Source organism: Dendrobates tinctorius, unplaced genomic scaffold, assembly GCF_039654945.1.
Source record: "Dendrobates tinctorius isolate UK_male_01 unplaced genomic scaffold, ASM3965494v1 ptg000035l, whole genome shotgun sequence".
Taxonomy (NCBI): domain Eukaryota; kingdom Metazoa; phylum Chordata; class Amphibia; order Anura; family Dendrobatidae; genus Dendrobates; species Dendrobates tinctorius.
The window spans coordinates 16,127,353-16,141,927 of NW_027361703.1; the positions used below are offsets into that span (position 1 = coordinate 16,127,353).

Genomic DNA, 14,575 nt, shown 5'->3' on the forward strand with positions numbered 1-14,575 from the left:
TAATTTGGATGTACAGTATTTTGTAAGCGTTTGTACACCAAGCGTCTTTTTCTGGCAGATTCTGCAAGAAAAATGCTTCAAAGCTCATGTGAATTGAACATGAAGTACAGCAATGTCAAAACTATATTGCTGAGCACGTTTTCGTCTTATGCCATATCTTTTCTTTGCTTTGAAGTTCAGAAACAGAAGTGGGTAAAAGAAGCGACCTGTCCATGCCAGCAGAAGTCACCCTCTCTCTATAAGTGAAAGTATAGAGTAGAAGACACCGGTGACATCTTTTCAGGAAATCCAACATTGACATTTTCTTGGAACAACTTTGCCTTAAAAGAAAAACAGCAGTGGACACAATGTCTACAAGGCGATGTGGGCACATACCCGAATAGGGTTAATTACCCTGTTTTATTGCCTTCATGCAGAAAATAGGTTCTAAACGTTACCAAGTGCATCAATCCGTACTCAACATCTGGAGTACTGATCTGTCACCTATGAGTGCGGGGAAGAGCAGTCTTCACAGTGTGCACGCAGCGTCCTTGTATATAGCGGTCACGATGAGAGGAGTGCAGGAGTTGGGTCTTCACAGCAGGTCTGTGACTGCAGCATATTCTTCTCCACACACCCTTGTATAGAGGAGAACACGCTACTTTTCCATTTGTCACATGGACCACTGGACTGTATTTTCCCCAGGAGCACAAGCAAACCCTCCCCTCCTGCAGAGTGCTCTTAATGTGACTTTAACCGCAACACTGAGGGCGCTATGTGGGAGCGAGAGTCTTGCAGTACTTGTAGAGAAAGCAGACATGCAGTCCGTAGCCCTGGTGACAAGCACTGCAGTCACAGTGAGAGTGCTATGCGGGAGCGAGGATCATGGAGTACTTGTAGAGAAAGCAGACATGCAGTCCGTGGCCCTGGTGACAAGCACTGCAGTCACAGTGAGAGTGCTATGCGGGAGCGAGGATCATGGAGTACTTGTAGAGAAAGCAGACATGCACTCTGTGGCCCTGGTGACAAGCACTGCAGTCACAGTGAGAGTGCTATGCAGGCATGAGGATCGTGGAGCACTTGTAGAGAAAGCAGACATGCAGTCCGTGGCCCTGGTGACAAGCACTGCAGTCACAGTGAGAGTGCTATGCAGGCATGAGGATCGTGGAGCACTTGTAGGGAAAGCAGACATGCAGTCCGTAGCCCTGGTGACAAGCACTGCAGTCACAGTGAGAGTGCTATGCAGGCATGAGGATCGTGGAGCACTTGTAGAGAAAGCAGACATGCACTCTGTGGCCCTGGTGACAAGCACTGCAATGACAGTGAGAGCGCTATGTAGGCATGAGGATCATGGAGCACTTGTAGGGAAAGCAGACATGCACTCTGTGGCCCTGGTGACAAGCACTGCAATGACAGTGAGAGCGCTATGTAGGCATGAGGATCATGGAGCACTTGTAGGGAAAGCAGACATGCACTCTGTGGCCCTGGTGACAAGCACTGCAGTCACAGTGAGAGCGCTATGCAGGCACGAGGATCGTGGAGTACTTGTAGGGAAAGCAGACATGCACTCTGTGGCCCTGGTGACAAGCACTGCAGTCACAGTGAGAGCGCTATGCAGGCACGAGGATCGTGGAGTACTTGTAGGGAAAGCAGACATGCAGTCCGTGGCCCTGGTGACAAGCACTGCAGTCACAGTGAGAGCGCTATGCAGGCACGAGGATCGTGGAGTACTTGTAGGGAAAGCAGACATGCACTCTGTGGCCCTGGTGACAAGCACTGCAGTCACAGTGAGAGCGCTATGCAGGCAAGAGGATCGTGGAGCACTTGTAGGGAAAGCAGACATGCAGTCCGTGGCCCTGGTGACAAGCACTGCAGTCACAGTGAGAGCGCTATGCAGGCACGAGGATCGTGGAGCACTTGTAGGGAAAGCAGACATGCAGTCCGTGGCCCTGGTGACAAGCACTGCAGTCACAGTGAGAGCGCTATGCAGGCACGAGGATCGTGGAGCACTTGTAGGGACAGCAGACATGCACTCCATGGCCCTGGTGACAAGCACTGCAGTCACAGTGAGCGCGCTATGCAGGCACGAGGATCATGGAGCACTTGTAGGGAAAGCAGACATGCAGTCCGTGGCCCCGGTGACAAGCACTGCAGTCATAGTGAGAGCGCTGTGCAGACTCGGCTCCTAAACTCCTCTCACTGTGAGTACTATATGCAAAGAGATGGCGTACACACTGTGATGGCTGATTTTACCCCACATGAAATAGCTGGTAGAGCCATACTCTTGAAATAAAAAAAAAAAAAAGAGGAAAAGAATACTTATCAGCTCTGCCAGGGTCTAGTGCAGCTCATGGATCCACAAATTCACAGAGATGCAAAGATGACAGATTCCCAGCTGGCTACTGGGTGGAGTGCAGTAGGAAAGGGGAAAAAAAATCCAGCTATCCAAAGTAGAAAAAAATATATTACAAGTTCACACTTAATAGAAAATATTTTAAAAAAATCCATCATGATAAAAAATGGTGGAGGAAAAGAGCGAAAACTATCAAAAATGCATAGGTGACGCGTTTCAAATCACTTATTGATCATAACCAGTGTGAAGTTTTAATACAACATAATTTTTTTTCTATTTGGGATTGCTGGATTTTTACCCGTTATCTATTAGACTCTTGATATGCAGCAAAGATCTATGCACTTGGTAGAGCACATTTCAGGATCTATTTTCAGAATGAAGGAGGAAAAATAGAGTAATTGACTGTATTACAAAAACTGTATCCAACATACATTTCAAGTTTAAAAATGAAAGGGGAAAAAAAAAAATAGTTACGGTACGCTTTCATCTAAAAAGACTGTCATGTTTTCATACTATTGTAGGTCTGGAAATAGAATACTTTAAGGATCAAACATTGGATCAAAATCACTATCTTCTTGTTACTGTTTTCTTATTGTTGGTTATGCTTTATAGTTACCGATTACTTATAGTTGGTTAGTCTTTAGTGTTGCTGTCTTCTTACTGTTGGTCTTTACTATTATGGTTTTCTTAATATTGGTTTGTCTTTATTGCAGCAGTCTTTATTGTTTTTTTTGGTTAGGACATTTTCAGATTTTGTTCCCCCACTTTATTATCTTGGTGCCTGTTGCTATAAGGATTACGGACTCAAAGTTAATTTTGCTTTGAAATTGAGGTTTGCAATACACCTCAGTGCATACACCACCAAAGTACCTAGGAAATTAATGATTTTATTTAATTGAAAAGCAACTCTCTTCTAAGGCTGACTAAATAAAGCTGTTAAAGCTTATAGACCAAAATCTTCCTGCAGAGCAAGAAATAACAAAAATACAGATCATGAAAGGGTTATTGTCATCTCTGCCTTACATGGCTAAAGAGGGAATAACTGCTTCTAAGTCCTGAGCTATGCTGTTGGTGTCACTTCCATACACTTCTATGGGACTTGCTCATATATCCGCTGCACTCAGCAGTTTTCATAACTACCACCTCTGCTGGTCAGGACCTAGATGCGGTTATTCCAATCTCAATCATGAACAGGAGAAAGGTAATAACTCTTTAAAAGAAAATAGTCTGCAACATAAATGAATTAAAATTCTAAATCTGAAATGCATTATAATAGGAAGGATCAACCATCTACACTTTTAGCAAATCATGCACTGTCTTAGGACTATCTTAAAAAAATTGTCAGATCAAAAGCAACAGGACAGAACGTGTGTCATAAAGCTGAGACTTGGCTCACACATCATGGAGTCTTATGTTTCTTTGAAGAAAGTGCAGAAAAGTCTATACTGTAAGTCTCCAATGTGGATACAAACCAGATTTAGGCTTCACAAGTCATAATTACAATAATGAGTCCAGGAACCCGCTACAGTAAGACGCCGGGCCATCGGGATCCTACAATTTTGACTTCAATCATTGAAATAATATATATATATATCTCTTGATGTTATGCTACCACATAATAAACACATGCTGCACAATTGCCATTCAAGCCCACTTAAAGAGGACCTATTGGTTAGAGAGAAAAAAAAGTGAATGGAGATGAAATAAGACACTTCCTTCTGCATTAGGGCTCGTTCACTCAACCGTATTTTGGAACTGAGTGCTGCAGAACTTGGCGGAAGTGTGTAGAATAGATGAATTTTATTTAAAATCCAATGATCCAGAATGTGATGGAAATAGCGCATTGGCTACAACTGAGGCTGTCGCCCTTCCCACTGCCCCAACGCCTTCTTGTTACCTTCTTACTCAAAACAATCCGCCCCTTTCTGATGAAGGACCAAACCGTTGCTACATTATTCTGGAGCACTGGATTGTGAATAAGATTCATATTCTCTACACACTTAGTCTGAGTGCCAAGTCTTACATCCAACAGCTATTACAGATCATTGGAACCCTACTTGGGTACCTTCTCACATATCTGGAGTGCCATAGATTACTATTTACTGAGGACTGGGACCAAATACAATGGCGCAGTGCAGATGAGCGATTTTTTCTCACTGATCCAAAATTTGTGTTAAAAAAAATTGCAGTATGCTCTAGTTTCTTCCGTAAATCGGATGAGACGGACCCATTCAAGTCTATGGGTGCGTGACGCTGTGGTTCTTGTCTCAGGTGGTGACAGATCATCTTTAAGTCCCTATTTTAATAAAGCCACTAGTTCTAACCGATATCACTTTTGGTCTATTTAATTCAAAAGATTTTGTGAATGACTACTGATGAACACGGTAAGATGGCTGTGTCCCATATGTTGTTCATGTCTAAGAAATTAACAGATCTGGTCCCTACAATTTCAGAGTTTATAAATAACATCAACTGGTTATTGAATTTGGAAAGGGGCATTCACTTAAAAAGAAATGTTATTACAAAATGTGAAAACCTGTGGGCCCCATGGATTGATGGATCAGGGTTGGCATCAAGAGGGTTACAGAGATACCGTTTAGGTCTCTTTTGAACACTATGCGAGCGCGCATCAGATGCGATATGCTAGTGATCCTCGGCTCCTGCTCTCCTGCGAGCGGGAGCCGAGTGTCAGGCTACTGTGCTCAGATGTTCTCGCATGACAGGATCGGAGCACAGCTGTGGAGGAGTCAGAGAAAGTCATTTCTCCATCTCCTCTGCTGCTGGCGGGAATCACATGCACCCATAGACTTATATGGGTGCGTGCCATCAGATTCTCGAGTGCAATCGCAGCATGCTGCCATTGTTGCACGCCAATTCGGAATGAGAAAATAATGGCAGATGTGAGCTGCCCCATAGAGAAATATTGGGGCGTGTGCAAGCCATGTTTTTATTGGATTGCATTCGTCCGATCACTTTTTCCAACATACTTGTATTCATCTGTATTAAATCTCTGTAATAAGTGAACGGCAACCAACCAAGTTATTTTCTCCTTTAGCGAAGTGGTTCATTTCTTCCACTGTGATAGTATTTTTTATACCATTTTAGAGGGGGAGGTGGAGCATATTATATTTTTGTCTCTAATTGTTCTTAAATTTGAACATTTTCAATAAAAAAGACATCTGATCTAAAAAAAAAAGTTTTGTGCCTCTGTAGGCAACCATACTGTAATAACTGTAATCATTGTAAAAAAACATATACATTTCACTTTAATTTTTAGCTGGGGTTTAGCATTTGGCCATAATCATGGATTTTTATATATTTTTTTTATAAAATGTTGTACTCAAATATGAATTTAATGAATGTGCTCATGAGTGTAAAGAACTGGGGGGAGGGGGGAGTCAGGATTTATTTTTTTTGTTCTGTTTTTTATTTGCGTTTGCCAATAATATGAAAAGCGCCCTGGCAGCAAAAGTTAACTTTCCTGAATACGTATTGCTCCCCGTACCAGGATTGCTGTAGAGCTCGCTCTCCACCGTCTTCGCGATGCACTGCAGCTTGATCTCCTGCAGGGAGTCATCCGCGTGCATGATCGTTGGCAGGCTGCCCAGAGTGTCATGCACCAAGTTGGCGACTTCCCGAACATCAAACAGCTTCAGCAGCTCCGAGTATACGGCTGGGAAAGAATTCAGAAAGACCGCCTGGAGAAATATGGAAATACAAGAATATCGTCAGAGGACGTACTAATGAGGGGTTCAAGAGAGGCCTGGATGTCCTCCTGGAGCGTAACAATACTGTATCTTACAGTTATTAGGTTCTTTAGAAGGATGTAGATCTGGGGATTGATTCTGACGGAATATCGGCTGAATTTATCTTTTCTTGGCCTTGCTAACTATGTTACTATGTTATGTTACAATCTCATACTTATCAAAGTGATAATTACAACCTATGGAGTGTTCAGCATTTTCAGTCCATCACTCTCCAATAACAACATATAAATAACATTTCACTTGTTGCACATTTCATGGGGATCCAGTGTGATTTACAGAAAGGAGACCAGAAGCCATGCTCATGTGTCACGGTGATGGTGTTAGGGGAGTAAGAATATTAATACCAATACTGACCTGCTATACAGTCACTGAGTGTGAACATGGTGTGCTCCGATTTTCTTGGATGAGGAGATGGAAAAAAAAATTCCTCCATCTTCTCCATTCGGACAGTCCATGATGTCATCCAAGTGCAGTCCAATGTTTTCCATTATGACTCGCATGGCCGCATGCGATCAGAATATTGGATCAAACTTGGGCATGCTGATTATTTGTTGGACCGGCTCGGTCCAAGGGAATAAATTGGGCACGTGCAAGACCCAGTAGGATAAATTTGGGATGTTTTGTCAGATGGCACTGAGACAGAAAATATGGTCATCTACACAAGCCCCTAGGGGAAGGTATTCCCAGAAATGAATGCCGAGTCCAGACACTACGCCCCCGACAATAACCAGCTCATAGATACATTACTCTTTTTTAGGAGATGTTCCTAAAAATATCTGGAAATATCCTTAACTACAGTTAGGCATATATGCTGCAGATTGCAGTACCAGCAAGGTGGGTAAGATTTTACCAAATGTCATCTGTGGGCTGGTTGAATGTTTTTCTTAGCCTACAGCATTTACATTTATGCATCTTATTTGCAAAGTGTATGACGACATCCATGGTACAAATGCTGGGAAAGCAACAAGACCCTGATTTATCAAAGTGTTTACATCAGAAATCAGACATAAAACACTTTAAAAAAGTTGCAAAATTTGAAAGCAAAAATCTGTGTCTTTTGACATTTTTATGCCAATTTTGTCCAGCTTCGCTAAAATGGGCCTGCTCGTTTATATGCATGAAGACTTGTGGTGTGCCTTATGTCACAAATCCTACTTAAGTCCCCGACTACAGTAATATTTGAGGCAAGGTGCACGGAGGAGCATGCCACTTTTAAGATATAAATTATTCAATAGGAGGCATCTTTCACTCCACCTTGCCCCCTCATCAAGAGTGGGGCAAATAACACAGGTCCTGAGGAATCAATGACAATATATTCAGCACAATCCACTACAAATTGGCATAATTCAGTCTATTGATATGGAGCACTCTACAGAACTTGTCATTAACATCCTTCATATACAGTATTTGCAAAAGGAAAGGATGGACTGAAACTGATAATACACTGCTCAAAAAAAATAAAAGGGAACACTTAAATAACAGAATATAACTCCAAGTAAATCAAACCTCTGTGAAATCAAACTGTCCAGGCCAGTATACCAGGAGACGTGGAGGGGGCCGTAGGAGGGCAACAACCAAGCAGCAGGACCACTACCTCAGCCTTTGTGCAAGGAGGAACAGGAGGAGCACTGCCAGAGCCCTGCAAAATGACCTCCAGCAGGCCACAAATGTGCATGTGTCTGCACAAATGGTTAGAAACCGAGTCCATGAGGATGGTCTGAGTGTTCGAGGTCCACAGATGGGGGTTGTACTCACAGCCCAACACCGTGCGGCCCTCTAAAGAAATGCCACCCCACACAATTACTGATACACTGCAAAACCAGTCATGCTGAAGGATGTTGCCGGCAGCAGATCGCTCTCCACAGCATCTCCAGACTCTGTCACGTCTGTCACATGTGCTCAGTGTGAACCTGCTTTCATCTGTGAAGAGCACAGGGCGCCAGTGGCGAATTTGCCAATCCTGGTGTTCTGTGGCAAATGCCGAGCTTCCTGCACGGTGTTGGGCTGTGAGCAAAACCCCCGTCTGTGGACGTCGGGCCCTCAGACCATCCTCATGGAGTCAGTTTCTAACCGTTTGTGCAGAGATATATGCACATTTGTGGCCTGGTGGAGGTCATTTTGCAGGGCTCTGGCACTGCTCCTCTTGTTCATCCTTGCACAAAGGCTGTTGCCCTCCTACGGCCCCCTCCACATCACCTGGTGTACTGGCCTGTCTCCTGGTAGCGCCTCCAGCCTCTGGACACTACGCTGACAGACACAGCAAACCTTCTTGCCACAGCTCGCATTGATGTGCCATCGTGGATGAGCTGCATTACCTGAGCCATTTGTGTGGGTTGTAGAGCTCATCTCACGCTACCATGAGTGTGAAAGCACAACCAACATTCAAAAGTGACCAAAACATCAGGCAGAAAGCATTGGTACTGAGATGTGGTCTTTGGTCCCCACCTGCAGAACCACTCCTTTATTGAGGGTGTCTTTATAATTGCCAATAATTTCCATCTGTTGTCTATTCCATTTGCACAACAGCATGTGAAATAGATTGATTGATTGATTGATTGCTTCCTAAGTGGACCGTTTGATTCACAGAAGTTTGATTTACTTGGAGTTATTTATCTGTTGTTTAAGTGTTCCCTTTATTTTTTTGAGCAGTGTATATCAATGCTATAGAAATAACTGGGTTTGTGTTCTCATGTCGACCACACCGGCATCACCACTGAGCCCAGCATTTGCCTGGAGCCATCGTATGCATTGTAGTCACGCTGGACCGAAAGTGGATGTGTAAAGAAATGTTTTTGCTGTGTGCAGGCCAGATGACTATATTAAAAAAATCTTGGAAAACCTGTTTAAAAATAATTAGTCAGCAGTTATTTGCCACCTAATCGGAGAGTAGCATAATGTTTAGAAAGACACACTGATTCTAGTGATGTGTCCCTTACTGGGCTGCTTTGTGAAGTTTTGATAATCTCCTACTCGTAAAACGGTGATCTTATCACTAAAGGACTAGTAAACCTGAAGCCATGTAGTCCTCCACATTCATGAGCTCTGTATAATCCTGCCCCACAACTGATTGGCAGCTTTCTGCCTATGCACAGTGAACAAGGAAAGCTGTCTAGTGGTGTGTTCGGGTTATCCAGCACTCAGTAATGAGAGAACTGCTAGATCAGCAGCAAGGAGTTCAGTGAGTGACACATGACTGGAATCAGGGTCTCTCCTCCTACGTCGCATCGCTCTCAGATGGAGTAAGCAAAAATCTAGTGACAGATTCTCATTAAGATAATGATCTATATTGCCTGCTCATAAAAGCAAAATGAGAGAATGAGCATACTTTGAATTGAATTAAATTAAAGGAAAATTATCAACCTGTGACTGAGACAAAGCACTTGTTCCTTTGCTTTCTTTAGATAGGAAAAACCGGATTGACATCATAAGTTCCTGAATACTGCAGTGAAATTCTTCTTCATTTTGTCCACCGGTTGCAAATGCAAAAAGTTTCCGAGATTGAACAATATACTTAAAAATATATTCTTGAGCCTACAATAGTAATGAAAAAGAAACAACATTATTGCCATGCTTTCCAATAGTAAGAATGATCAGAATGGGATAGCACCATGTAGTACTACAGACACAGGATGGACCTTAACAAAAATGAGAATGTCCCAAATGACTTTCTATGTTATGCTTTCTAGATTTTATCACAGGTTTGTTTTACCAATACAACTGGTGGTCTCATACATACAAGAGCTAATCTAGGATAAAGAACCCACTGTCTCTTTATGATCCTGGCTACTGAAGTGACAGAAATAAGCCAATTGCCAATTATCACCAGATCAAAGTGAAGCAGCAGAAATCAGTAAGAAAAAGCTCAACTTGCATGTAAAGGAGTGTTACAGTACATCCAGTTCTCCCTTTCATTACCTTTAATACCTCCTGGATATGCTCCTGCCGTTCAGCTTCAATTATTCGGTCAACATACCATTTCAGCACTTTTATGAGGTCTCTAAAAAGTCACAAAGTGAGATAAATTAATTTTTCTGCGTCACAAGGAAAAGCCTAAAATGTGCCACATTTTATCATGTAAAATATGCTTTAAAGAGTACCATAACCTATCATTTTAATTTTTATTTTATGAATCGATAGTACACATGAATGTAAGCAACTTTGTCATATATCTTATTAAAGTCTGCTTTACTCTCCTTCTCGATTGATCTTTCAATCTCAAGATTTCATCGCTAAAATCTGTAAAATGTTTATTCAGTGAACACAAACTTTCCCATTACTAAAATAAGAGATGACAGTTGGTGCCTCTAAAATTCTATGGAGTCAGACACAAACATTCTGCTGCAAGTTCTCCAGAAATGACTGTTAAAGTACTCCATAGAACCTTATGAGCACTAGCTATCATTTTCTATCTCAATATAGGGAAAATCTTCATTCTAAGTGATTTGTCACTTACTAAGCTACTTGCTGTAGTTGTGATAACATCACTGTTTTATCTGCAGGAGATGTTCACTCAAGGACTAGTAAATCTGCTGCTATGTAGTCCTCCTCTGTATTCTTGAGCTCTGTATAGACCAGCCCACAATCCCCGATTGGTAGCTTTCTGCCTATGCCCAGTGTACACAGAAAGCTGCCAATCACTGATGTGTCCAGAGTTATACAGAGCTCAGCATTCAGGGAACTGGTTGATCTGCAGCAGATAAAACAGTGATTTTAACAAAATGGCAGCACACAGCTCAGTAAGTGATACATTGCTGGAATCAGGGTCTTTGCTATACCATCTGAAAACAACACCAACAAATAGAGACAAAAAACGGTGACAGATTCCCTTTTTAAGGTAACCCAAAAAGAATACAGAGTGTGTTATTGCCTCTATACGTCTATTTCATGGACCCCCTTAGAGGGTGGCAAACAGCCTAACATATCGCGCTGTCTAATGGAAAAACGAACATTTACAAGCAACCAGAATTCTGACACAGTGGAACTCCCAACTGAACTAACTATGCGGCTGCAAAAGACAGTCTTCTGTTAGAATTTTGAAAATGGGGCTCACAAGATGATTTTTAACATTTTTATTCAAAATTATATTTTATTTTATTTTTTTTACGCTATTTGGTGCCTTAAATTCAAAGGAAAAACAGAAATGACCACCTCTCATGGTGGGAGACACATCTAGTACATGTATTCCCTAGAATCAGTACATACTGATCATATTGTACCTGTAAGCAAGGGCACCGGAAAAATGGCCTTCTATGTAAGTGTCCATTACTGGTTTAAAGTGCTGGAATTTACTGTCTTGGAGTAAATTTATTATATGAACCTGAAAACACAAAACATCAGTAAAACAAATATCAACTGCTGAGAACCCTGTATCTTGTATAACCTCTCCGACCGAGTGGCTTCCCGGGACTGAACACGGAGCTTACCAAGCAATCGAAGACTTTGGAGCTGTACTTCTGAGAACTTTCATTCAAGATGCCGAACAAGGTGTCCAGTGTGTCCTGCAGAAACTGTGCACGGCAAAGGGGAAGTGTTAGCAATCTGTGAGCCCGACAGCTGACACATGCGGCTCCACGCATCAGGCTATGGCTGTACGGTCTCAGCCAGGTATGTTGGACTCTGAAGCGCTGTGGCGTATACTGGCAATCCAGGTCAGTGGCTATTTTTTTTGCTCCCTGAGCTGAGGTTTATACGGATGCCATTTTGGGGTAGATAGTGCTTTAATCGCCTTTTATTGCATTTCATTGCAATTTGATGGGGTCCAAAAAACATCATTTTGTTTTTTTTTCTCATTACGCTGTTTACCGTTCGGACTAATTTTATATTTTGATAGATTGGACTTTTAAGAATGCAGTATTATCAAATATGCATTTGTTTTAAATTGCTTTATTTTTAATGGGGGGTGATTGCAACAATTGTATTTTTTTTTCCATATTTAAAACAGACACAAAAATTCCCACTTTTTACTGTATTTATTAGTACCCTTAGGAGCCTTGAATCTGCAATCGTCTGATCGCTTGTTTTTTAAACAGTGCATTAGCACTGCTACGTATATAGAGTGAAAATGATGAACTCTTACGAACACCAGCTACATGCTGGCTTTCACAGGAGAACTGACATGATAAGCACAGAGGTCTTCAGCAGACCAACGGCTGTAATGGCAACCCGCCGGTGCCCCACCATCACGTCATTGGCTATAGGAGCATGGCATTACATGCAATCCTACTGACACGCATTAAAAGCTGCTGTTAGAGACTGACAGCAGCAATTAACAGGTTAATAGCCGCAGCTCGTGAGCCTGCATCAAAGTAAGGGACTCGACATATGATGTAACTGTACGTCATGTCAGGAAGGGGAGCAAGTATGTTTTTCTTTACAACATCGCAGCGATTCGGAGTCAAACATACATGGCTGAGATCATACAGCCAGCGCCCGCGTACTGGGCAGCATGCATCAGCTGACAGGTTCACTTTAAGGCATGACATACTCATACTAAGCAACTAAGGCCGGGGTCACACTGCGTTTAGGCAGTCCGTTAGACGGACTGCGTTACACCGCGGTATAACGCGGTGTAACACAGTCTGTTAACGATGCCATTGAGCCCCATTGTCGGGCGCATCAAGACGCATGCCGTAAAGCGGCAGGCATTCGCGATGTGCCGTCATTCACTGACGGAGCCTCGGAGGCGGGCTGCAGCCTCTGAGGCTCCGTCACCGCCAGCGCAGATGAATTATCTGTGCTAGCAAGATGATTCATCTGCGCTAGCGGGTATAGTATAACGCGATCGCGTTATGCTATATCATTAATGCAGCTCATTAACGCTATGCGTTGAACGGGCTGCTTAACGTAATGTGAACCTAGCTTTACCTTCACAATCTCAGACCCGTCAATCTCCTTCAACTTAGATAAGGAGCCTGGGATTTTATCAGGATGCATCCTCCATTTCAGCAGATCCAGCATGTCCCCTAAGTAGCAGTAAAAACGATAGAGACAAAATAACACACATTATAACAACAGCAGACATTTCAGCAATTAAAGGGACCCCTAAAATACATATTAAGCTAGCGTACTTAAGCAGTGCTAGTATTAGTACAGGGAGTGCCAACTGAAGACAGGAGCCAGGGATGAGAGTTTGCAGGCATCCACAGTGTAAGCACCGGCACTTACAGTGTGGGCATCACCGGGCTTCTTCAGGCTCGTGTACCACAGACGGCGTTCAGGCAGCAACGAGTTCAGTATCGGAGACAGTGCTCAGAATGCAAATGGAAGGGACATAATGGTGCACCCAGTTCTTAGCCACACCCAGGGTGAGCCAAAGCGCCTTCATTTGCATATTATTTTTTTTTTATCAGCTACAAAAGCAATAAAATATATACTGCTGGTATGATTTTTACACAAGCTTAGTCCCCCAGGTAAATGATTAAGTAGTTTAATATGCGCTTTGGGGGTGGCAGACTCCCTTTAAATTAAAAAAAATAACACAAACAATGCTGGATAGAAGGCTGCCTGCAAGAAGGGAAAGTTTCACCTTCCCAATTACAAGAGCTCAGAAAAACTGGCCAAATAATTCCTTAGAAATAGGAGCAACAGCCAAAGCTTCGTTTGTTATGATGGTGATTTCTGTTTTTAAATTTCAGCTACATTGTAATTTTTTACTTTGCTTTCATATTTGCAAAACTGTGAACTCCGCAGCCCACCTGAAAAAGCTCTAAATGAATGCACCAAAGAATGAACACGTGCATTTACATGCAACAACGACTTGCTGTACGCATGTTCAATCTTTTCAGCTTCTTTAAACTGCTTCAGGTTGACAAAGATGCAAAGCGGTTAAAAAAAAGTGACCTGACCATTCATTGGGTCCATCGCTAATTGTTTTTTAAACTTGTAATAAATAAAACAAAAAACAAACAAAAATGATGTCACAAAGAACAACCGAAAAGGCACCTCAGGACAAAAGACACCAGTGAGTCCTGAAGAGTCTTCCTCCTAAAAAACGAAGTGGGTTCAAGCACATCTAAAACGCGTAGTGTGCACATACCCTGAAGATGTTATTTGAGACTTTGCTTATTTTCTACTATGGAGCTAAGTACTTGCAGGCAGGTAGTTGCTGCTTGGCACCAATCTCTGCTGGCTCAGAGGACTCATGGACTGCTCCTGCCGGCGATTTTGCTGCTTCATTTGACCTAATTTCACCAAGTAGCTCTTCCTGTTCCGGTCCGCTCAGTCAAAGGAGCATCACTGCCGATGTCATGATGATTGACAGTCGGCACTTTGCAGTTAGGCACCAGGCAGCCAGCTGTCTATCAGCATGACATCTGCAGTGACGCCTCATCAACACAACCCAGCAGAAGAGAAGAAGCTGCTCTGTTGACATGATGTCATGGGAAGCTAAAGAATCGCCAACAGAGATTGATGCCAGGCAGATAGCTAGCAACTACCTGCCTGTAAGTTCTTAACCCCATAGGGAAAAATAAGCAAA

General features: G+C 42.7%; 1 protein-coding gene across 5 annotated transcripts in view; it reads right to left on the reverse strand.

The window, feature by feature from the left end:
- DOCK4 (dedicator of cytokinesis 4) overlaps nt 1-14,575 on the reverse strand; it is a 505,372-nt gene that overhangs the window by 209,186 nt on the left and 281,611 nt on the right. For all 5 annotated transcript variants that reach the window (XM_073573298.1, XM_073573297.1, XM_073573296.1 and 2 more), the window contains exons 18-23: nt 12,964-13,061; nt 11,523-11,606; nt 11,316-11,416; nt 10,015-10,096; nt 9,460-9,630; nt 5,838-6,030 (exon numbers count right to left, since the gene is read on the reverse strand). In XM_073573298.1, the coding sequence (XP_073429399.1) occupies nt 5,838-6,030; nt 9,460-9,630; nt 10,015-10,096; nt 11,316-11,416; nt 11,523-11,606; nt 12,964-13,061 (729 nt within the window). The remainder of the gene's footprint in view (nt 1-5,837; nt 6,031-9,459; nt 9,631-10,014; nt 10,097-11,315; nt 11,417-11,522; nt 11,607-12,963; nt 13,062-14,575) is intronic.